Source organism: Netta rufina, assembly GCF_964035555.1.
Source record: "Netta rufina genome assembly, chromosome: Z".
Taxonomy (NCBI): Eukaryota; Metazoa; Chordata; class Aves; order Anseriformes; family Anatidae; genus Netta; species Netta rufina.
Window position 1 is genome coordinate 14,005,514 of NC_140126.1, and position 26,005 is coordinate 14,031,518.

Below are 26,005 nucleotides of genomic sequence, written 5' to 3' on the forward strand. Positions count from 1 at the left end.
GGCGCGCGTGGGGGGGGGGGGGGGGGGAGGAGAGGCGAAATTCCTCTTGATGCGAAGAAAAAAAAAAAAAAAAACGTAGAAAGACCGAATAACAAAACAGGAAATGCCTGACTCGGCTGCGAGGCGGGCGGGAGGCGCGGAGCGCCCGGCTCCCTTCACTCGCCCCGCAGGCAGCGCCGGCGGCCGGACCGCTCCCGTCGCCCCCGCCCCAGCCCCGGGCTCCCGGCCCCCGGCTCCAGGCATGGCCGCCTCCTGCTGGATGCTGACAGGTGAGGAAAGCACCCCCGGCTCCCGTCTGGAGAAGCCAGGTCCCGAAAGCGGTTCTCCCTCCCTCCCTCCCTCCGGGAGGGGAGTGAAACTTTTGGGGGCTGGCGGCCCCGGGGACCGCGTGTCCCCCTCCCCGGTTCCCCGGCACCCCCCTGCCCTACAGCTCTCCTGTCGGATCGTGGGGGAGCTCTTCGGTGTTTGTCCGGCAGCTTCCATCCCTGAAAACTGTCCTAACCCCGCGGGGTGTTGGGGTTGTACTGCTAGAGGAGGATGAATGGGTGAGAAGTACTGTAACTGGCGCTGCCGTGGGGAAAAGAGGTGTACCGTGCAACGCTTTTTTAATTAGGACAGCTCTTCCTCCTTATTTCAGATGTTCTGAGTGGTAAAAGGGGAAGTAAGGAAACGGTTAACTACCCGGCTAACTTCTGAAACATGAGTTCATCCGGAGTTAGAATATGTAATACTGCCTTTTAGGGTTTCATTTGTTGTTAGAAGTTTATTTTCTTTTTAATAAAACAAATAGGACAAGTACCATTCCCCCGCCCACGGCAAGTCAGTGTGTAGTAATGCTTTGGATCTGAAACCAGGGGAATCCAAAGAGTGGGAAAGAGGTTAAGGCAACGCTGGGATTCACATATTTGCAAACTTTGACACTGAGTTCTGCAGCAGCTCTTGAGCTAGCAACTAGCAGACAGTGAACCTGAGTCAGTGCAGAGGAAGAAATCAATTTCATAAGAATCATTAGAATGCAGGCAACTGCAAGTGGGGAAAAGGCAAGACAAGGGTTTTTTTCCTCTCCACTTTGCTTATTGTGCAAACACAGCATGAGCATGTGAAAATCTGAATGTAGTATTTGGTGTGTCATCTCTAGCCCTTGTTCATAGGTGTCTTTATTGCTCTTATTAGAGAACAATGTTCTCCAAAATATGTTTGTGTTCCTTTACATAGGGTACTCTGCAAAGTGGCAACAATTTGGTGTGCCACAAGTTCTTTTTCAGGCTTGCAAAGTTGTCACTGGTAATACCAGCAGATAATTTACCACAAAGAAAAAAGAAAATAAAAGCTTATTGTCAGATAGGAACACATCTCAAGGGTTGGTCCTGTCCAAATCTGTCAGAAGCTTACTCGTGTAAATATACGAGTAAAAAAAAAGTTGGTGTGAAAGAGAACATGCTTAAAAATAAAAAGAGGCACTACAGATATCAAGAACAGGATTCAAATTGTCTCACATAAATACGAGAAAGTCATATATAAATAGGCCAATATCATAAAGATATGGACAAGTAAATTTAGAATTACAGTGGAATAAGAATAAATACAAATTAATAACATGCTTCTCTTTCTTAGGAAAAAGAAATCAAATATAGTAGCAGTCAAAACCAAACTAGAATAAACGAAGTGCATAGAGGTGTATGTTTCAGTATCTATACGTGGTTTTGTTTTTTTTTTTAATTCAGCTTGGTATTGGTGAGGCTTCTGAGAATCCAGAGGTAAAGGAAGTCTGTGACAAATGCAAACGAATGGGCAAGAGTGCACAGAGAAGCAACAAGCCTGATAGTTGAGGAAATGCAAGCAATGAAGAAAGACTGAAGAAATCAGGCGTGCTTATTTAGGACAGAGATGTGTGAAGTGTTGGGTGTTTCAAATATACATTTTTACTATTACCTGAGAACATTTTTCCAAATGTCAATGTTTTATGAGAGTACGCACTCTATAAACCAACATAGACCATATAGAAATTTTAATATAAAGCACTTAATGAATGTCCAAGGAAGGACAAGGGAAAATCAAGGTAACTCACTGGACAAAAAATGTAAGGAATGTTCGAAAGAACTTTCTTACTCATCAGGTAATGAATCACTAGAACAGACTACTTTAAAAAACTACCTATTCACCTTCACTAGAAGACTTGATGAATTTGAGTAATCACGGTTAGGGATGTTTAAAAGGTTTTTTTCACCTTTGGCTTCAGTGTAAGTGGTTTGACTAGGGATCTGCTGAAGCTTCCTCCAGTCCTACTCAAAAGAAGAGGAAGGAAGAAATCTAGCCAGAGGGGCTCCATTACTTTTTAACACTTCTTGAACTATATTTTTACGCTTAGCTTGCTCCTTCCTGGAATTCTTTCTTTCCTTGTTGGTGATGATCATGTCATTTCTATTAAGTACTCATCTTTATTATAGAAAATAGCAATAAATCATGAAGACAGAACTTTAGAACTTCCTTTTTCATAGAAAAGGAAGCTGTTTCTGTCCAGAGCCTGCATAAGTATGTAGTGAGAGGAAAGAATGGAAACGTAGATTTGTTCTCTACCTTTATCTCTGTCTGCTCTTGCAACAGTGACATCCAAAATGTCTCATCAGAGTTCCCCCTATTTCAGATTTTTTCCCACTTTTTTTGTTATCTAGGACTCTAATGTGTTTGCATGGTTCCAGCTATAACGGGTGGGGGGAGGAGGATGTTCCAGTTGCTAAAAACATCACCTCGCCGTACCCAAAAAACAACCCTTCTTCATAAAGCAGCTGATCAAGACTTGATGTATGTCTGTATCATGTTTTTCAAAACAATAACCTTACAAAAAAACAGCATGGCTCTAAAACCTCTGTGAATACCTGCTATCGCCATTCTTGTCCTGTACCATGCTTAGAAAGTTCTGAAAATGGGTGATGAATTCCTGCAATTATTAGCATCTCATTTTTAAGTGATAAATTGCGTGAATTCTCAGATTCTTCACCTAGTCTTAGTCTTTTACCAAGACTGGAACATACAATCTCATTTAAAACTTTTATGCTGAAGTTACAAATATTTTCTTGTTTTGACTCTACCAAGGTCAAGTTCACATCTCTCTGACATTAACAAAGTTAGTATGAACTTACAAACATAGTTATATGATTCTTAAGTTTTTTGAGATGTCATTTTTCTACTGCTCACTCTGACATTTGAACAAACAACAATACCCACAGGTCACTTATCTTACTAGAGCAGGCAAAGCACCATCATCTAGTAAATGTTTTCCTTTATAAGGTGACAATGTTTTCGCTAATTGTGAATTACACCTTCTTGCTAATTGTGAATAACATAAGTCTACTATTGCCACTAAATATTTGTGGATATTGCTTTTGTTCGTAAGGGTATAAAGTCTCATCATTATTTTTTTTGAGAAAAGACTTAAGTGAATCTCAAAATGTCTCTACAAAACAATTTGTCGAGTGGCAACCCTTGGATTTTTGCATATTGTCTTTTTTTTTTTTTTTAATGCAGTAACTGTGTTTATGCTTAGCAGCAGGTCACCTCCCTGAATGAGCTAAACACTTATTTTCTATTAGTACTGGAAGCCAACTTTTAACCTTTAAGTGAAATACATAGTATCTGCAAGGATGTGAGGCTGCTTATTAAAATTAGACTGGCACCAACAACTGGAGAAAAGTTTATAAACAACATCAAAAGAAGAAAAATATTAATGGGGAATGCACTATAGGTAGTTATATTTAAAGAATGGCATAAGGTCTACCACCACAATTCCGTAGTCACAAAGAAGGTAGACAAGAAAACTCACCTTGAAGGCACCATGCAGTATCTACAGAGACAAGTAAAAGGAACTCCTAAGGGAAACCTAAATACACTCTTTCTACTTCAGCCACAAAATGTTAATACAAATTTATTAGTACGCACAAGCCCAAATTAAACAAATAATTATGCGTGTGCTTATGTTATATTCCCTTGGGTGGTCCAGTTTCCTTCTGTGAAACTATTCATGCTAACTGAGTTAAGCATGTGTACTCACAGGAAGAAAGTCTGAGGTCTCACAAATAAATCCTCTTATGTAATATCTGATAAAATTGTTTTTACATCAGTATCAAGATTAGAAACACTGAATGCATGTTACTGGGCCAAATCTGAGTTCAGTGTCCTGTTTCAGCCACTGGCCAGTGCTAGATACTTGAGATAAATTTATATTATTTACATAAATTACATTGTAATGGGAGATAGGGGATGATTTTTTGCTCGCTCTAGTCTTGTATCTCATTAAATTGATTAATCATTAAGTCCAAAGCCTTTAAATTTTTTTCTTAAAAAAAAAAAAAGAAAGAAACTTTCTGTTAATAAACTCATATTTGCCACCTTCTCATCTGTAAGAGGATGATCTTTTGCTTCTCCAGTTATGACTGACCATATATACATCATCAAGTTTCAAAACTTACTTTATGTGTTCCAGTTGCCTGGAATCACTTATCATGACATATTAATTTGTCAACTTTCTCAGGTATTTTCATTCTTCCCAATCTGTATTCATACAGACATTCTTCCCAATTTTTATTCACACAAATATTCTTCTATTTTCCATTATTTTTCCATCATTCTTTCTAAATTTGCACCATTCTTTCTAAAGCAGTGTTCAGTACCACACACAATTTCAAAATAAGCAGCAGAATTTACATCATGGCATTATCGCTTTTATGTCAGTTGGTGGTCTGTTGAATTTGTCTGTGCTGCACATTGAGTTGTCTAGTTGTCAGGTCCCTTTTCTGTGTAAGGATCATTGAACTAATCCACGTAATCTTGATAGTTTACTGGGTTTCTTACTTACGTGTCAACATCAGATTTCATATGAAACATGCCGCCTCTGATGCTTCTCTCAGACTATCTTATTCTGATTGAAACCACCAGAAGGTTCAGAATGCAGCTCAAGTTTTCATACCTGTTCAAGTGTAACTGAAGTTAGAATGTGTGGAAAGATAGCATAAGCTTTACTCAAACCTCTAAGCTGTATCTCTTTTTTCTAAGAGCAATGTCGAAACAAGTTTGTGTTCTGGTGTTGCCTTGGGCTGATTTTCATAGCACAGTGTAAATGCTGTCTCCCCATCCTTTTATGCGTCAACAGGTGACAACACTGCCTGTCCTCTGTGAGTTTTAAGTGTGGCTTTTTTAAGTGCCAAGTACAGTTACCACTGCGAGGAAACCGGCCATCTACTTAGCTGTACTTCCCTCACCTCCCTCATCTGTACCCACGACCTTCCGCACCCCACACAGCCACAACGACTTCGTTGTTGACACTGTTGTGGTTTTTCAGCCTCCTGAGCGCGATGCACCGCGATAGAGGCGCTTGAATCGTACTTTGTAAAGACCCAGAGAGGGAAAGTACCGCCGGAGGTGGGGGGTGGGGGTACGATCTGTCTAGCGAGAGGCGACAGTGACCGCCCCGCACCCCGCCCGCCCCTCAGCCCTCAGGGCGCCCACTCACCGCCTCCCCGTTGCCCACCCATCCCCCTGCGCGCATGCGCCATGTCTGCGGGCATTACCGGCGGGGGACAGCGTTGCGCATGCGCGTCGGGCGGGCGGACGGCGGCCGTCCTGCCGGCGCCATTTAGGACGGCGCCGGCGCCGGCGCTCGTAGGTGGTGTTTGCGCATGCGCAGCGGGTGAGGTGAGGCGAGGGGCCGGGGCCGGGGGACCGGTGTCGCCGGGGTAGGACTCCAGGGACCCGCTGCGGGCCTCCGGCCGCCAGGGGAAGGCTTCCAGGCACCGGGTGGGCCTCCAGCCGCCCGCCGTGGGCCTCCAGCCGCCCGGCAGCCCGCAGGTCCCGGCGTCATCCCGTCTTGGTCCGCCGCCGCGGCTGCAGGGAAGCCTCGTGTGCCGTTGGCGCCGTCAGGATGAAGCTGGTGAGGAAGGACCTGGAGAAGGACAACGCGGGGCAGGTGACGCTGATCCCCGAGGAGCCCGAGGACATGTGGCACACCTACAACCTGCTGCAGGTGGGTGACAGCCTGCGGGCCTCCACCATCCGCAAGGTGCAGACCGAGTCGGCCACGGGCAGCGTGGGCAGCAACCGGATCCGCACCACCCTCACTCTCTGCGTGGAGGCCATCGACTTCGACTCGCAGGCCTGCCAGCTGCGGGTCAAGGGCACCAACATCCAGGAGAACGAGTATGTCAAGATGGGGGCCTACCACACCATCGAGCTGGAGCCCAACCGGCAGTTCACGCTGGCAAAGAAGCAGTGGGACAGTGTGGTGCTGGAGCGCATTGAGCAGGCCTGCGACCCGGCCTGGAGCGCGGACGTGGCAGCCGTCGTCATGCAGGAGGGACTGGCACACGTCTGCCTGGTCACCCCCAGTATGACCCTCACCCGCGCGAAGGTGGAGGTGAACATCCCGCGCAAGCGGAAAGGGAACTGCAGTCAGCACGACCGGGCCCTGGAGAGGTTTTACGAACAGGTGGTGCAGGCCATCCAGCGGCACATCAACTTCGAGGTGGTGAAGTGTGTACTGGTGGCCAGCCCAGGCTTCGTGCGGGAGCAGTTTTGTGACTATATGTTCCAGCAGGCAGTCAAGACTGACAACAAGCTTCTGCTGGAGAACAGGTCCAAGTTCCTACAGGTAAGGAGCTATATTGTCTCTCAAATACATACAAAGTGGTTTAAGAACTGTATGTGGTAACAGAAGAGATTTAAAAGGATGATGGGGAAATAATTCACTTAGTAGAGAAAAATAACTTTGTCAGAACGATTCTTCAGAACAAATTATTCTCATGCTTCCCAAATATATATACAAAGGGAGTTATCCAAGAAGTAGGCATGTTTCTTTCCTAGGATTCCTTAAAGTGAAGTAGATAAAATATTAAATATTTTAATCTACCAATAAAAATGCATTTCATCTTTAACTGAACATTAAATGTAAGTTGAAAAACAGTTTAACTGTTTTAGTCTGCCATACTGTGTAACATCATGTTTAATAACAGCTTTCTCTCTTTTTAAAGAGAAAAATATCTGGATGCGGTATAGGTTAGATAATGTTGCTCTTAGTTTTGTAATAAATAGATAATATTATAGTCTGAATAATCTTTTCATCCCTCATTGGTTGATTGCTTTTTTTTTTTTTTTAACCTTACACTGAATTTAGAGCAGACATGTAAAATGGGGGTACTGTGCTTAATCATCACAAAACCTAGGACTCTGAAATTGCACAAAGAAGTAGCCTTTTGCATTTATAGAAAAATGATGATAATGGGTGAAAGGTTTTAATGTACTTCATAGTTTTACAACCATAGAAATACGCAGTTATGCAAGACTCGGTGCTTTTGCAAGATTGAAGAATCTTAAGAGGGATTCTTCTTCTTGAATGCTTTGAAATGAAGATGCTTACATTTCTCAGTGGTTTCAGGTGCTCCTACCTAGTGTACTGCCTACAGCATCCTTCATATTTAAGGCAGTCTTTGAAGAAGAGAATCATCTTTACTATACATAAAATGTAGTTTAAGGCATTTGTGTTAGGCTTTTGTTTGCAGGAGAGAAGTTCTTGCAAGAAAAGAGTCATGTAGGTTTCCAGGAAGAGACAAATCAATTATTAGCAAGATAAATGTGTGTAGTGGAAGCTGTTTGTGATTGGTTAATCAAGAAAACAGTGTTTTATTCAAGAATACTAACTTTGACTTTGTTTTTTTCTAGGTGCACTCATCGTCAGGACATAAGTACGCACTGAAGGAGGCCCTTTGTGACCCAGCTGTAACGAGCCGTCTCTCTGACACTAAGGCAGCGGGTGAAGTCAAAGCCTTAGATGACTTCTATAAAATGCTGCAGCATGAGCCTGACCGGGCTTTTTACGGTTTGAAACATGTAGAGAAGGCCAATGAAGCCATGGCCATTGATACCTTGTTGATCAGTGATGAGCTTTTCCGGCACCAGGATGTGGCTACGCGTGCCCGGTATGTTAAATTGGTAGATAGTGTACGGGACAACATGGGCACGGTGCGCATTTTCTCCAGCCTTCATGTGTCTGGCGAGCAGCTTGGCCAGCTGACAGGGGTGGCAGCCATCCTGCGATTCCCTGTTGCTGAGCTCTCTGACCAGGAAGATGAATCTAGCTCTGAAGAGGATTGATAACAGTGATTTCATTCCACAGTTTATTTCTAGGTCATCTTGAAATGACATTAAATGCTCGCCCATCTGAAATCATGCGTGCAAACATACCATGACATTTAATTTAAATTTTTAATAGTATTTCTTATAATTAATAGCTCTGCTCACCACACTAATGGATAACTGCTTTATGGTAATGGTTATGGGTATGCTGTGGGTTGGAGCTGTTTTGCAAGTTAAGCTGCGGGCTTCCAGCAGTACAAGAAACTGTGTTCCAAAAGCTGCTCATTCTGCATGTTAAGGCAGACTGGAAGCTTAATGTTTTGGAATGTGTATGAAAAGATAATAAACTAAGAGGGAGAAAATTATGTCAGACTCTCTTTATTTCTGTTCAAATATTCTAATATTCAAATATTCTGTTTCAAATGCTTGAAAGCAGTATTATGAATACAAACTTCTTAATGCACAAGTTAGCAAAACTATAATTGGTCTTCTTAGGAGCTCACTTGCCCCATTTTAGTGTCAACCCCACCACTCTATACCCTTCTTCATATCTGTTAGATGTTTCTTAAAGTGTATGAATCCAACTGGTTAATATTTCGGTGAAAAATCTGAACCAATCTTCTACAAACCAGACGATTCAAACTAATGATTTCCTCCTTAATGTGATAGTAGATGCACAGCATATTGTGGTGCTCAGTGTGTCCATTTCAGTCATCTCTTTGAATGCCCTTGGGAAATTGTTCTGAGGGCTGACAAGGTATTGGTATGCTATCAATGATGATGTTCATGGCATATGAATTGGCATGGAGGTTAAGTAGCCGGTTCTGTGAAGCCATATGAATGTACAATTAAGAGTCACAAAATCAGGTCCCTAGCTTCCATTAGGAATCTTTTGACAACAACTACTACAAATAACTTCATAATATGTTATTTGTCTACCTGTTGCCCATTTCAAAACATAATACAGAAGTAAAGATTACAAATTTACAAATAGAACTTGGCTTAAGACAATGACAACTCTAAAAAATCAAAATTACTTTTCAAATTGTTTATTTGATCTTTTGAAAGTGCTGAGAGCCACAGTAAGTTTTATTTCTTCCCGGGACAAAAAGTCTTATGCTGAGGAAGTACAAACTCCTTTTAGACTCTGATGTGGATGAATATGTGGGAATGAACCTAGGGAATTGTTTGTTCAATCTTAGCTAATGTGTGATGATGCAGGTTGTGGGTGTAAATAAGCATTCCTTGTTAAAATGTGGCAGAGGAGAATGGAACAGGAGAGACCGGCAAAAAACATTTAGGAAAAACACTGAAGTTCTGTGGGTTGGTGTTTTGATTTTTACACTGCAGTAAAAATTGGAGAGTAAAACTTAAAACAGTTTTGCGTCAAATAATTTTACCTAAAAAATTGAATGGTGCTCTCTTTAATGCTGATGTGTGCCAGCTCTGTGAATTTGATATTATCTATCGCTAAGTTGTATCAACTGAAACATCAGCCTAAACTCCTTGATTGGGAAGTCATTTTGAGTTAAAAGCTCTCTCCTGTCTTCCCTGCAGAAGAACAGGTATTCTAAAGAATGCATGAACAGCACTCACACTATAGCTGTATTTGAATAATACTGTGATTTTTCTCTTGAAGACAAGCCCGTTATGAGAGTTGTTTACAGCCAGTTTGTACAGATCAGCAATGTTATTTGAGCTTTATGGTTTTGTCTTGAATGATGTTGAGTGCCACACATCCTCAAATGGTCATGTAGGCTCTTCCATTAGGTAGGACTTGCAAAATAAAAAACTTTTTTTCTTTTAAAAATCTACCTATTTTGATTTTATACACTACCAGCTTTGAAGCACCCTGATTCTTGCAACACACAAAATTAAATGTAAAGAATACATGTGGTATGTAGAAGAACATAGTCTTCAGTAAATATTATTTATATTGTTTATTTCTAAATAAAGTCAATAACTTCTCTTTTTAAGAAAATCTTTTATATTATTTCCCTGCTTATGTTACTACCAATTTGTTGCAATTGTACACTAATGCTACTTACCGTCTGATTAGTAGTACACCAGGAAATTCTACGTTTAATTTTCAATGAACTTTAAAAGACAAACCACACTGTTCTGAGACTGTGGTTTGCTACGTTTTAGACCAAATTGAATCCAGTTAATTCTATTTAAAAAGAAATTGCGAAGGGTTTTGCTGTGTACTGTAAAAAGGTTACAATGACAATTACTTTATTTGTGCCTGCGCTATGGTAGTGTATCAATGACAAAAGGGGCAACCATTTTGCTACTTACTTGTTTTTTCTTACCAGCAAGCATCTGGTAAGAAACTATATTCACAGTGATTCTTTGAATTACTTACAGTTAGAATTCTACACAGACTTTACAAATTATGAATGTTTTTCTTTTTTTAGCTACTGCTGTCATTGCATTAAGCCCCTGAGAGAAATATACAGCTAGTTGCCCCAAGTGTGGAAGGGTGGGATTTTTTATTTTTTTTGGTAAGCATTTTATAGTAAAATAAATATACATTCATTCTGTAGACAAATGCATCCTGTTTCAGGAAACAGCTTAAGGGCTTAGTTTTGAAAGCAGGCTATATTCAGTAGTGCAGATGCTTGACCTGGCAAAGTTCCAGGAATGTCAGTGTCTTTTAAAATTAAAAGAATTGTGAGTAGCTGAAAAATTGGTATCAGCAAAATATATTTGTTTGACAAACACCTTAAGTTCTATGTATAGATAATACATACATGAAAGATGCATAGTACCTGCAGTTAAGATGAGTAAGTGTTAAAGCTATGGGGAAAATTATTTTCATGTATTTCCTTTTGAACTAGAAATAAAAAATGAAACATGAAATAAAACCAGTCAACAATATGTAAATTTTTCCCTTATACCATAAAGGATTTAGTAATTTCAAACACTATCTGTTTTATTTTGATAATATTCTGACATAATTTTTTGAATTAGTAGCATGGTTTATCTTCCAGTTTTTCTGTTTTCAAAATAAATGATTATACGCTGCAGGACTTCAAAATAGTTGCTGTGTTTGGTGGGAAGAAAGCTTTAAAAAGTATCATGAAATTGGCTTGAGCCTGTTCCCTGGAGTAGCTTAGAATATCCAAATAAATTCATTGATTTAGGTCATAGAGCATCTGTTGCAAACTCATACTTCGGAGTAAACCCTAGTTTGTTAGTTATGTCCACTTTGGCATTAACGTCCAGTTACTATGTCAGGCTTGGGGGGGAGGGAGGAGGTTATAGGATAAAGTTTGCTACAAAACAGAGCTTGCTACCATAAAGAGACCAAAATAATCCCACTAGTTAAAAAGCAAAATAATAAAAGACAAATCTTCACTGAAATTGTACACCATTTAGAAGTATTTGACACAGGGAAGTCTTTATTTCATTTCTTCTTTCTGTTTTCACCATTGTACACATTGTGTTTGAGCTAAATATTGGTAGTAAATGTGACCGGTATAACAACAGTCCTGTAGCTCTTCAGCTGAATTTGAGATGCAACTTGTGTGATGTTTTTAAAGGAAAAGATGCTGTGGGATGTCTTAAGTAATTTTCATAATTTGCTACTGTTTTTATGAAGGCTGAGTAGCTGTGAACATAAAATCTTTCTTAGTTTAACTTCTCAGCCACTGACATTGGTTTGTCTTTCTCTGTAAAAGCATATTGTATCTGCTTTCTCTGACTTATTTAGTGTTTGAGCTTCTCTAATTTCTTTCTAAAAGCTGGATCATCCGTCCAGAAGATGTCAGTTTTGTAAAGGCAAGGCAGAAATAAAAGATAGAATCATATGCATGTGATTTTTTTTTTTTAAGTCACACTGATCACTTTATTTGGGATATTCTTACCTCGTTTTAAAGAAAGGAAACCTGTTTATAAATGCAATGGATGTCTAGTTTTACAGGAGAAACAAGTTCTAAAAAGGTTTGTGCTGTTTTGTCTGAAGCCGCATTTGTGCAGTACATAATCTATTTCTTCTAATGATGAGCTAGGAAAGCAGTTTTAAAAATGTGAAACTGCAATTAGGAATCGTTTATAACTTGGAATTCCTTCAAGGTATATTAATAATGTGGAAAAAGAAAGTGAAGGATTAACTTCAGAAACCTACTTTTTCAATATGACAAAACTTCTGGCTTGATTTTTTTTTTTCTTATGTTTTTTTTTTTTTTTTTCTCTTTTGTTTTAAGATACGGTTAAAAGGTTTATTTCGTAAGGAAGCTTTCAAAATGCAGAGTGAGGTGTGTAACTTAGGTGGCTGAGGCTGATGACAGTTTCTTCTCCAAACAAATTGTGCTAATGTGGGGAAATACATAGCTCAGGGTAGCATTCTCTCATTTCTCAGTTCCTGTTAAATGCCTACAAGTTGTTATAAAGTGACTGAATTACAACTTTCAGTGTTGCTGGGCCTTACAGTTTTTCTATTTGATTTGATTTTGCAGATGGTAGAAGTAAATAGAAACACAGTAGTTGATTTTGCAGTGTGTTTGGTTCTATTGCAATGGCCACAACCTGTATTTAGAGACTGCTGTGTTCAGGTTTTGTGTAGGAAAATATTTTGCAAATTTATTATACTGCTACTTTAGAGCTAAGGAAATGCCTAACCTGTTGGGTCTTGTGGTTTTTGTTACAGTTCTTAATTCAGTCTCTGACATGGGTCAAGCCTGGACTTTTTCAGCCCTGGGAAGAATAAACATTGGCTGTGTAGCTTCTTGTGACAGTTGCCCAAAGAATTGCTTAATAAGCTTGATGCTCATTCCTGCCACATATTTTTATGCTTGACTCATATAGGGCATTGACTTTGATTTGAGGATAACTACTTGCATGATACAGAACACGAAAAAGTTTCCCAAGTGTAACAACTAAACTGTAGTGCATATTCTCTGTAAGCTTCTGAACTTGAGTGTATTAGAAATGCAGTATAGCTTTTCTGTCAAAAACACTGTCTTAACATGTCATAGTCTAAAATGTAGTGTGAGGAAAAGATCTCTGAAACCACAGTTGTTTCGTTTTCTGAAAATCCTTCTTCCTCTTGTCCTACTTGGGGACTGTACAAGAAACAGCAGGGCTGATACTGGAGCAGTGTTTGCTTCCACGTCAGTGCCTTCTGGGAAATGCAACGTGCAGAAGCAGCTTTCAAACACTGCCAGCTTTTGATAGATTATGCTGTATCAATCTCTAATTTATTGCCCTGTGTTTGGGAAATGGTATGTTCACAGCTCATGTAATTACTGTCATACTGTTTTAATAATTACTGACTGTCAAACTACGATCCTCTGGCAAAATAGCTGTTCCATTAGACAATGTTAATTGGTTGAAACTAGTCATCCTTTTTAGGAATGTACATACCAGGGTCAATCAGAAGTATTATCTCTGGTCTAAAATGGAATTTATAATCAAAACCACCCCTAGAATAGTGAAGGAAGTCTTGGGGTCAAAGAGGACTGAATGCATGAAGCTTAAGACCCTTTTCGAATGTATTGTTAGTACTCGGCTAAAGGTGCTTCCTTTTCTAAAAGTTATCTTTGATAAGTACCATTTGACGTTTTCTAAGTATTCCACACTGACCCAGGTGCAAAACCTCTTGGCAATAGGAGACATTTTTTAGGTTTCTTACCTGAGTGGGATAGGAAAGTGATTTAAAGCTGGGTCTGTGTCTACAAAACACACTGCAACCACAGTCTTCATGTTTCAGAAAATAGTCCTGAAGAGGGTCCAGTGTTTTCAAAAAAGACATTGGATCTGGTGGCAGTCAAGCAAATCTCACTTCTGAAGACAAGCAGATAATTCCCTATCCAGCTTCAATACATATTCTTAGCTAAAAGCATTTGTCCTAAGACTTTGTATTGAAAGTACTTCAAAAGAAGGAATTGAAACATCAAACATATGTGAAAGTAGGTAGCTGTGTGTGTGCGTGTAAAAATGTGGTATCCTCAAACCGTAGTGTCTTCATGATTTAAAAGAAAAAAAGCAGCTAACAACTGTTATCTTGTAGTTGCATGTGGTTGCTGAAGCAATGACTTTAGAACACAAGCTTAATCTTCATCTTTATTTTCAGACCTCAACATTTCTTTACAGTTGGAGGAGATTGGTAGCATATGCTACATCTAGGATGTCTGATGGCTGATTATCAAATGCTCATGAGCGTTTCATTCAAAGGCTTCTGGAGTTCTGAAACCTGCAGGTACCTTTTCCTTTGACCTGCAGCATTCAGACTGGTGACTTCAAATGTTTAACACTGGTATAATCATTTTGGTTTAGGTGTAAGAGAAATTTATTAATTGCATTGTTTATTATTTATCTTTATTGTAAAGTTGCCCTAAGACCACTTCCACTCTCTTTGGTAAAGATTATTCTTTTATTCCATATAATTTATTCCTCTCCCAAGTGGAAACTGGTGTACTGCTATAGGTAAGGTAAGAGGAGCTTAAGTAGACCTTTTTGTTTGTTTGTTTGTTTGTTTAATACGTTGCTGGGAAAATATCAGCTGTCTGCCAGAATGGCCAAACTGGGGGCAGCAGCTGTCCTCACTCTGAGCTGGTACCTCAGGAAAATGGTGTTAGGAGGCAGGAAAGGAGCAGCTGCTTAACAAGTGAGTGTTTCCAAGTTCCAGACCAGTGAGGAAGGATGAAAAGTTACATTTTGACAGAAAACATAAGATGCTGTGCTGAGCATGAGACTTCTTCCCTGAAAATAACAGCAGTGGATGTTTAGAATATCTGTAGTCCTTTCCAACTGAATTATTTTATCTTTCTTTACGATGCCAGCTAATGTGATTAAGTTTTTATCTGAGGGAGAGAAGCCTTGGACTGGAAATTACAGTATTGAGAGCTCAAGAGAATTGCTTATCCTGTCACTGCATGGTCACTGAAGTTTCTTTTGGGCTGGCTACAGAAAAGTCACACGTAGAGTCATTGATATATCTGAGAATTGTGAAAGGTGGTCTTCTTTTCATTCCTGCCTATGAACATAGCCTTTTCTATCTATTTTTACAAAAGTAACATGGCTTGCTTTTGACAGACAAAGGCACTTTGTGTGCTTTCTGGTCAATTTCTAATTAGTTAATTTCTAATAAAAAAAATCAACAGAAGATGATTAAAATAAACCTTTCAGAGTTTTTGAGGGTGAATTATTTAGAAGAAACAGTAAGAGAAAGCCATAAAAAAATCATTTTTATTAACCATTTTTATAGTAAGTCAAGTCAGGCAAATGGCAAGATCTGATGCTTTTTCTCTTAAGTGTCAGGAATCAGTTATTAAAAATCTATTAGTAGACAAACACTTAGTTGACAAGTCAAGCATATAAACCTCTTGGTAAAGAAGTTTGATTGCTTGAGCAATTGCAAGCTGTCTGTATATGTTTTATGCAAGTCTACTTGCATGATCACATGCTACTTCTATTATGACACAAAAATCCTATTAAGTGTTCAGAAAGAACCAAATTAGTGTTAGTGCTGACAACACTAAATCTAACCTTTCCTAACTTTGAAGACTTGTTCTTCCAGCCAAAAAGCTTATACAGTTTTACATAGTCTTTCTTTTCAAGGAGAGCACTATTGGAATTGTCAGTGAAAAATGTTTAGAGATTTAGACAGCAGCATTTTGGAATTGAATGCTTTCAGTTTTATTTCTAGAACACTTTTTAAACTGCTTTGTTCTCTAGCTTAAAAACTCTTATTTTGACACAAGAACTGGCAAGAAATAAATATATGCCAGAGAGGAGAAAATTCCTACTACTGAAAAATAAGAAGTTGGAATTGCCTTCCAGTCAGAATAATCAGAGCAAAAGGTCTCTTTGACATGGAATTTGTTCACCCTGAAAGAGATGGTGTAGCTGCCAGCAGCAGATAGGAATTGATTCAGCAATCCTGTACCCTGTCCTCTGAACAGAAGCAGAGTGCTTGCTGCTATTGTTTTAGTGGAGAACTGAGTTGCCATGTTTCTGAGTCCAAGACTTAGCACATATGTTTGTACCAGTTTGTACTGCAATACCTGACTCGTGTTAGGATTGAGTGAGCAGGCAGAAACTCTTTCTCAAACTATGGCTGAGCTGACAACGTGAAGATGCTTGCATTATGTACCTGGGTTTATTGAGTAATTGCCTCTCGATCTCCGTCAGTCTGCTGTCTTCCAGCAAATAAATCTCTAACGATTTATTTAAAAAATAAATAAATCAGCTTTTTGTTTATGAACACGCATCGATCTCACTTCATTGATCATTAAATGTGTTTCCTTTAGAAAGCACTTTTCCTTCAGAGACTCCGAAGTGAGCTGCTTTGAGTTGATCCCCTCTTTATCTCTGCACAGGTTAGAGATGTCAGCCTTAGACAAATGCAGCAGCAGTATCCAAAGAGCTATAGGCTGTAGAATAACAGTAGTAGTAGTAGTAGTAGTAATAATAATAATAATAATAATAATAATAATAATAATAATAATAATAAAGTGCACAGCATCGGCATTCTTGTCACAGCCTCTTAGCTGGGCTTCAGGGCAAAGCTGAACACCATCACTCCTGCTGCTGCTGAAACTCTAGTTAGGATGCTACTTACGTAAAGCTGATGATAAATCTGTGATAGGGTGACAAGTTTTTGCAGAAGTTGTGGGACAGAAGATGGTGTCATGAGGTTCTTTTTGCCTTTTTAGGAGGTTCTTTTCCAACACTTGTAGCTCCTGTCAACTTCAGAAGACTGAGTCAGTCTTAGATATCTGTCTTTAGCTTTGCAAACTTCTGTTTACTCTGGACAAGTGACATCCACAAGACAAAATAAAATTTCGTCACTGATAAACTCTGTAGGGTACTTGTGTGAAGTTGATGTAGATGTTTCAAAGGTATAACAGGTTCTCTGTGCAGCTCCTTTTAGTGCCTGAATACTTTTTCTGAACCAGCTTGGGATGGACAGCTATCTTAAAATCATGGGTGCACTTCATGTGTTGTGGGTAGGAAATGTCAGTTATTAGCACCAGTAAGTCATGTAGAAAGCTCTATCTTAAACTATATCTAAAAAACAGGATGTTTTTCTCCCTCTAGAGTCCAGGTTTATTTTGGAGGGGGGAAGAGGGGAGGAACAAACCTTCCTCTTACAGTCTCTGAATGGCTAGTTCCAAATTTCCCTGAATTGTTTCTTGATGAGTAAAAGAGAACATTTGCAGTAAAATGACCTGGGATTATTTCTGTAGTGCTTTCACCTGCCTTGCCAATAACATCACTACACCAACAGTACAGCAAAGGGGGTGCCTTCCTAGCTCTTCCTGCTATTAGAGTGTCGTAGTCTTTAAAAATTAGTAGAAATGGTTGACAATGCATATAATTTGCATTGAGTTTTCAGCATATTACTATTCAATATTGATAATTCATACTATCTTTTGGATAATTTATTAGCCTTTTAAATGAAAAACAAAGTACCTTTACTATAAAAGTGTAACAAAAGATACATGTCCTCCATATACTGTTACTGTAATTTTGAAAATTAGTTTATTTCCCAGACTGCACTGTGAAATGACAATGTCACGGATCTGTGGTATATACCACTTCAAAGATGTCACACATGATCATTCTGGGGAGCAAGCTTCTAACCTACACTGGAGGTATCTTTTGCTTTCATTTCAGCAGACATACACAGGTGCAAATTTGGCTTTTTGGTTTCATTGAGTTTTCTGCTACTCTCTGGTGAACATTGTTTGCCACTTCCTGAGTTACTAGTACATTAATCTATGTACAGAAGGCTGGGTTTTATCTGTTGCCTGTAAATTAAGTTCACCTTGCAGATAAACTGGAGATTAGCTACTAACATATAAAACAGCAAGCATGTAGAAGTCCTTATGGTTGTCCTAGACCATAAGATGAGTGAAGCTGCTTCAGTAAGGTGAGGAAACTACTGCATAGCAGTAGTTTCTGAATTGGCCAGTGCAATGTCATTTGTTCTTGTGGTAGTTTCCATGCAATTATGAAAGCATAGTTTAGAACAAATTACTGCTTCTCTTTTCTGCAGTGTCTTTTGTGGCCTGCATGTGGTGGTGGTTTTTGTGGCCATTTGTACATGAGGCAGATAATTTATGGTTTGTTTTAAGGAAGATGGAATGTAATGACCACTGTGGTCCCACGTTCTTGTCTGCTTGGATTTCTCAGTTAAAAACTTATTGTATCATCGACCTGTATTCGTTAAACTGTCTGGTGCAAGGTTAGATTTCTTACCTAGGCAACAACTTGTAGGTAGGGTAAGGAAATGGACTGCTGGTGTTTCTCTTCTCTTTCACCACTGAGCAGTAACAAGTTTTGAAGCCGAAGTGCTCCATATGTCTTGATAGAGAACTGATACCATGATTACTCATGTCAGTCTGTGCTTGAGACAAGCTCAAGATATTGCTTGTAAGCAGGCTGTGCCACTCTGTTTAAACAGGCAACACCTGCTGTGCTGTGCTCCCACAGGACAAAGCAGGCATCCCCTGTTGGCTTCTGCACAGTTGGGAATGGAGAGGTGCTTCCAGTTATGTTGTGTTGTGACAGTGCTGGCATCTGGTGTCATTCCAGTATTTCAACAAATATGGGACTTTATTTCCCATTACTGCCTCTAGCAATGTCTAAGCAACTATATTTCCACTGTCGTTATATTTTGTAGTTATGAAAAAAAAAAAAAAAGTAAAAAATGACATCTTGAACAATATTATTGACAGTACAGTTGATTCTTTACAAAGAATTAATATATTAAAAGCAATAAAAAGCTATTTGGATAATGATTCATATTTATCATTCTAATCTCAATGTACAGCATTTTTAAACCTTCCAAAATTAGTTTTTAGTAACAGCAGGTTTCATCTCTACTGTTCTGCTCTCAGAAAACTGCAAGTATGACTGTTTAACTACACACACACATATGCCAAAAAAAAAAAAAAAAAAAAAACACCTTTACTAGGATACTTTACTTTATAGAAGTGCTTTCTGTATTAGGCTGTCATAGATTCTCCCGCTGCATTTTAAAGGGACTTCAGTTTCATAAAAATCCATTTGTTTGGTTTACATTTTGTTGCAACTCATTGTGAGCTGAACTTGATACAAGAAGTTTGATAAATAAAGGAGGACTAAGAATAAAATAATGTTAAGGAAGGTGCTAAGAAAGTCTTTTAAGTTCTGGAGTTTTCAAATCCCTGTTAAAATTAGGAAGTAAATATTTTAAACAGGGAAACATGGAATTCTTTTTTTTTAATGCAGTCATGAAATAAAAAATTGGAGCAATGTAGTGCTTCCCTCTTACTGTACTAGAAGATGCCTTAGATGAAGAAAATGAGTGTTCTAGAGTATTCTAGTCAAAATTATCATAGATGCTGTATTATCAGAAATATTGGGAGAGGAGTTCTTGAGACAACTCAACTATAGTTTACAAGTTGTTGTTGTTGTTTTCTTTTAATATACAGAGCTGAAATTTAACTCCAAAGTATGTATGTCCCTGCTCAGCTTAGGAATTTTTCCTTGTTCATATTTTTATTTGGTTTGTTTTTGTTTTTCTCCAAAATTACTGCTTAACAGAGGTATATTGGACTGGAAAGAGAGATTTGTGAGCTTCCATCTTTTCCATTTCACTGCACTTACTACAGTTTCTTGGATCACAGCTGAATTGATATTGATACATTTTATAGATAACAAATACGAGCTAATCAATTTTAGTGTGTACATTGTCTCTGTGTTTTTGCTGCACTGTATAAGAACTGGTTTGAATTTACGTTCTGTAGTACTTTGGTTAGCCATGTGTGAGATGATCACATCAAGATATTCGCATTTTCTTTTGGAGGGTTTCTTCTCTTCCTGAAGCTTTGAGCGATTCAGCTGACAGAGAGCCAATGATTATGCTTAGCATAAGGTGATGAAAGAAAGGAGTTTGTAGCCATTGTATAGTAAAGAAATGGAAAAATTGAAAGCTGTTGCTTTTCAGAAAGCTGTTAGTGCCACTGAAGCATTTTCATTCTGATATTAGCCTTAAGACTGCTGACTTTTGAGAAAATTTACCTGACAGTCTTTGAAAACAATTGGGGGAAAAAAATCATGAATAATGATAACAGATCAGGAAGGCAAAAACAAAACTATATTTTGTCCTGGTGGAGGGATAATAACATGAGTTTTCAACTATGCTTTTTTTTTTTTTTTTTTTTTCTTTTTTTTACATTTCTGTTATTATCACATTTTCCAGACTGTTCAAAAGGAATTGTGATTATTTCTGTACCTACTGGCCAATTTTATAGATGGGCAATTTTAAGTTTCGTGACCTAGGCTGACAGTATTTTTTTTATGTGTGCAGTGATTCATGTTCTCTCAAAAGAGAACAGTATTTTTAATGTATAAAAAGCACCCTAGTGGCAATATATCCACCTTCAAAAGTACATTAACTTGACTGCATTGTTTTTTAGTTTTCTCAAGTATTTTTTGACATGGCATTTTCACTTCATTCTTAAAGATATTTTGTTACTTGGAAACAGAAAGTACAGTTACAAAGCATGGATTCAAAAGAAACTTAGATATAATGGCATTTGATGTTCACATTTGAACACCGACAGGTAGTAATTTACTCCAACTCACATGTTTGGCCAGCAACTAGTACTTGATGCTTTCTGTTTTCTTGATTGTGCTCTAATACACTGCGATTATGAAAGGTGTTGAACGTGTTGCAAATAACTCATCAAAATAAACCTCCTTTGAGTGGAGAATAGGCATGATGCTTACTGTTGAACAGGTATCACGCTACCATCTCTTTCTCAAAATTTCTTGGTACATTTCTATAGTCTAAGGTCCCTACCAACCCAAGCAATTTTGTGATTCTGTGAGCTCCTACATGAGCTTTGACTCTGATATTGTAAAGTACTTCGCTGATTCAAAGATGCATAAAAACTGATTATTAACCATACTGGAGTTTTCATATGTAACGATGATCACACTATTTTTTTTTAAGCAATTGTGCTACCTGTTGCAAATTCCACTCACGTCTTTGGATTTAATCATAAGCATAATGTTGAAGAAGCTATTTCTTGATGTAAAGTGATCTTTGTGATTACATAAGCTCGAAAAGGTATGGGAGTGCCTTGTTTGAGTAGAAGAAAATTGGGGTTTGCTCCCCCACCAATCATGCGTTAGGGAAGTTAGTCTTAAGAAACCTGAAAAGAATACTTAGAAATATTTAGAAATTATTTAGCATGATAACAGTAATGAGGCTTTGGGTAGTCAAATAGCTTCATATTTGTATAAAAGAAAATGTATGATTCTTATTGAATCTACTGGGGCTTTTCATGTAGCATAATAGAAACAAAATTAACTGGAAATACTTAAAGTATGCAGTTTGGCGTAGGAAAAGCAGACCATTTAACCATGTGAAGTCAGATAAAAAACACTTAGGCTTTGGGGTTTACTAAGTATTTTGGCATGTGTTTCCCCCAACAATAGCTGTAGTTGACTTGCAATGCTAATTGAGACAAGGCTACACAGAGGAGAGCTTCCAGGACATCAGCTGGCAAAACTGAGATCCAGCATAACTGAGCAGTTAGAAAGCTCATAGAAAACCAATTGAAACATATTCAACTCATCAAACTGGAGATTTATTTTTTTTTTGTGGAAGAAAACTTACAGGTCTGTGAGCAGTTTTAGAGAGAGTTGTGAATAACATGTTTTTCTTTAGGTTAATGAATTCTTGTTTGTTCAGTTATTTTATTTATTTATTTATTTATTTTGCGCCAGATTGCTCCATTTTAAGTTTCTGGTCTTCCTTCTGGGAAGTAATATACATGATCATTTTAACCATGCATTTTTATGAAACTTGATTTAATAACAAATGACTATAAATATATTCTACCTAAGAAGGGGTCCAGAGATAGGAGGTCCTTAGAGTTGCTATATCAAGTTAGATATTGGGAAGCAGAAGTTATAGTGGAGTGTTCTGGAGGAAATGGTCCTTGATAGGAAAGGAGAATGGGGCTAGAGGGAACTCTAAGCTAACGGCTGTAGGACTTAAATGTAGTTAAGTATTGATAGAAGAACTACACCCAAAAGATAGGATGGAGATCACTGGAGATGAACTCAAACATTTTCCAGGAAGTGTTTGGCTTTTATCTAACCGCTAAATTTTCTAAGCCTCTGTACATCTGTACAAGTCTAGCGGCTGACCTCACAATGTTTTTTTGTATGTGGTCAAATATTTCTAAGTCTTTTTCTCCCTTCTGTGAGAAACTGCAAAGTGCTAAGAATCATTCTAAAGAGAGGCATGATTTCAAAGGTTGCAGACTTTGAACAGTATGGTTTTATTCTGATGACTGCTGAGTAGGGGACATATTCTTGATCTCTGCTATTGCATTTACGGGAGTTTTGCATGTTGCATTGTGTTACTCATTTGGGATCACATTACAAAGCTTTGATTCAGTATATTTTCAGGCTTGACACTGCATTATAAAGCAATTTTCCAGTACAAATTTTTCAGTACAAAAACTGGCAAAGGAAGCTTTATTTATGGAGCTGTACAAAGCGTTTAATTGGCTTTGAAAAGCATGTGGCTACTGAATCTGGAACCACTTTTAAATACATATTTCTTTTACTTTTTTGGATACTTATCTACTTTTAATGATGTCTTTTTTTTATTATATGGGCTTATTCCAGAAAATCAGTCTTTTGCTTTTTCAAAGGTTAAAGATTAAAGAAAAAAAAAAAAAAAAAGAAAGAAAAAAATCTGGAGGCAAAATTATACAAAGGTTCTTTTGTAGCCCTGAAAAATGAAAGGCTTGGTTTAAGCTCTACTGAAAAAGTTCCAAAAGTTAATCCTTTTTCCTGCTCCTTTTTTTTTTTTTTTTTTTTAAATATGCAGCTTTATGTGAAATACAGTGGTAGTTAGTCAGCCAGAAATGAATGCATCACAAACTCCTATGAAGGCCTTCATGGCCTTCTACATTAAGGCCAAAGCACTGTAGCCTCCAACCTCACAGATGGCAATTGTACCATGCAGCCATATTTTCTCCTACTTGAAATGTCTGTGACTAAATGTCTTTTTCATAAGATGTGTATAATGCTGCAGTGACATTATCACAAGTGAGGTAAAAATAAAATGTGAAGATTCTCCCCTCTAAATTACCAGCAAAGAATCTACTTCTTTATGCTTGAGCCATTTTACAAATAGTATTTTATGGGTACATCTTTGCAAGCAGATGCGTGTTTAATATTCTCTTTCTACTAGCCAGATGCAGACTAGCCCCAAACCCGAGTACACGGTGTTGTGTTGATGCAGCTAAAAGATCCAGTGTTCTTTCACACAGAATCACACACAGATTCGACAGATTGATTCCAGCTGGCTGAGAGCAGCAGCACAAACTTGCATGTGTCAGCACTCGGTGGTATCAATTTTCTCAAGTGAAAGGTTTTTCGAAGTGCAAAGCATGATACCATATGCTGCTGTGTTCATATTAAGGTGTCATGGGAGGTCAAGCCAGTACTCCCAGTCCTGATCCCTCAGTGAGTAACCGATATCCTGGATACTTCCATATAAGCTTCTTTCTTCATGTTTTATTAAAGTACAATAGAGAGAGGATTTTTGCAACATTAGCATAAAATACTCTAACAGAGCAGTTAGGTATTGCTTTATAAGCTAGGACATCCTTCCTAATGTCACTTAGCTTTCAGTGTAATCTGTATTGCACTCCTGTGTTGTTTGCAGATCTTTAAAATACCATTACAGTAACACTGCAAGACAATAAAGCACTTTGTCGTTTTCTTTGCAAGAGGTTCCTAAATATGAGAAGTCAATACAATATTTTAATTTTATTTTAATCTTAAATTTCTTTAATTATCCAGGATGGATGCAGTCTGGAATTCTTCTCCTGAAAACATTCTTTCTTCAGACTTTCCCAGTGTTTTCCAGTTGTGCATATTTTTGCAAGACATTTCTACTTTTTCTTTCCTAACTGCACTTAGACCTGCTTTGTTTCTTTCTCTTTTTGCAAAATACAGAAGAACTAATAAAGACTTCTGAAATGCTACAGCAGGAAGTGTTTGACTAAGTGTCTCTGACCGCAAGCTGGTGGGGAAAATTAGGGTGCAGCCAATGTGTAATGTTAAATGTAACACATGAATTTGTCCTTTCCAAGAATAGCCACTGTTTATAGAGGATGCAATTGTTATTTGCTATAGACCATACACAGACAAAATATCCTAACTGAATGTACTCTCTTCTCATGGTTAAGTCAGTCTCCATTATGTCATCTATTGCAGGTAATTTATCTTTTTTTTCATCAGTCAAGAGCCAGGTGCTAGTTAGACATGCTGCAGCTCTGGTTATGTTGACATTCTACAAAAACATGGGGGCCCTCTTCAGTTCTCTGTTCGCAAAGATTAGAGTGACCAGGCAATAGGCACTCAGACAAGTCCTGGGGAAATATATTTTAAGCATTTTTTGCATAGTTTAATGTCATCTGCCCGGTTGTTCTGGTAAAGTTTGGTTAAAAACTCAAGTTAAATAAAACAGAAGGGAAAAAATATATCAGTGGCTACTGTACAAGTATGAGCTACTACTCGAGGCTTGCAATTATCTATTACAATAATATTTGTCTTGCTGTCTTGGTGACTGAGTATTAACTTCTCATGCACAGGTACGAACTGTGCCCAGATACAAATACTATGTGCACCAGCTAGTTTTCTTACGCAGTTAACGACAGCAGTGAGAGAGTCATTATCCCAGTTTTCTACAGTGGTTCCTTTGTTATAAAATGAGAACCTAAAAGCTGGAACTTAAGTTTTATCTTCTGATAAACATTTATAGTCTGTATTTCTGATCAGTACTTTGATCTGTCTTTTTAGTCATTCTGTTAGCACAGCATGGAATGGTTCAAAATCTTAGTTTAATTTACCTACAATAACTGTGATTAAGTATGTAGTCAAATACTACATGCCTCAAAAGATATTTTTTTTCTACTTATTCCCTATACCCTTCAAGAATTCTCTCCAACTTCTCTGTAGCTTTTAGTTTTTTTCACTATTTCTGCCAGTAGTCTTTATACTTATAGTACTATCCACACCAGTTTGCTAGAACCTGAAGAGAATGTTTACAACTTAGACAGAAATCAGAAGTCTGGAAGAATACAAGCTAGAAATCATTACTGATATAAAGTATCATTTTCAGTCACAATCATCTTTTTTTTTTTTTTCAATAGTGTGAACTCCTGGTTTGTATAAAACGTACTGAAAAGTGAAAAAAATCATGAAAGTCATAAAAGTGGAGTTATTGTTACCTGATAGTGTAACATGGGTCAATGTAAACTCCACTTTTCCATTTACCGTCTGCAGATTTCAATAAATCTTTACATGAAAAAGTAAGATTTCATTTTAAGCAATCTGTTGGAAATGTAATAAGATATCTTTATTAAGTATTTATAAGTTAATCTTCCATTGCCTAGTACAACCCTTACTTTTACTCAAAATCATTAGCTCATGATACACATACAAGCCACAGGAAGTCATGTAATACATCTGCATATGAAAATAAGCCACACCATTTGCATACAAAAATCAAAACTTCAAAGCATCTGATTTCAAGCTAGAATTGAATGGGAAGTTGAGAGGAAAAGGATAACTATACTGGATCAAATAAAGTATTTGGTCCAGTGTCATGTTGTCAGGAGTAAATGTAAGATGATACCCAGAGACAAAAGATAGATGAGAAAGCATATCTGTTATTCCTCCTGTGTATCCTTCCATCTTCAGAATATTTCCAGCAAAGGGGACTTCCTGAATTCAATGTGCTTTCTGTATGGTTTGTAACCTGCAGTAGCTAACTACCTCCATTAGCTTACTCAGTTATCCACTGAATACATGATATTTAGCATCCAAAATACCCTTTGTTGACAGTCTCCAT

The 26,005-nt window shown here is 38.1% G+C and overlaps 2 protein-coding genes across 2 annotated transcripts in view; both read left to right on the forward strand.

The window, feature by feature from the left end:
• The first annotated feature begins 57 nt into the window (after window positions 1-57).
• ITGA1 (integrin subunit alpha 1) overlaps window positions 58-26,005 on the forward strand; it is a 78,144-nt gene continuing 52,196 nt past the window's right edge. Inside the window, exon 1 of the mRNA XM_084305504.1 lies at window positions 58-269. Coding sequence (XP_084161630.1) covers window positions 104-269 — 166 coding nt within the window. The 5' untranslated portion in view covers window positions 58-103. The remainder of the gene's footprint in view (window positions 270-26,005) is intronic.
• On the forward strand, window positions 5,532-8,483 carry PELO (pelota mRNA surveillance and ribosome rescue factor). Its single transcript, XM_084305505.1, has 2 exons — window positions 5,532-6,640; window positions 7,708-8,483. The coding sequence occupies exons 1-2, from the start codon at window positions 5,915-5,917 to the stop codon at window positions 8,137-8,139; spliced, it is 1,158 nt and encodes a 385-aa protein (XP_084161631.1). The 5' UTR covers window positions 5,532-5,914; the 3' UTR covers window positions 8,140-8,483.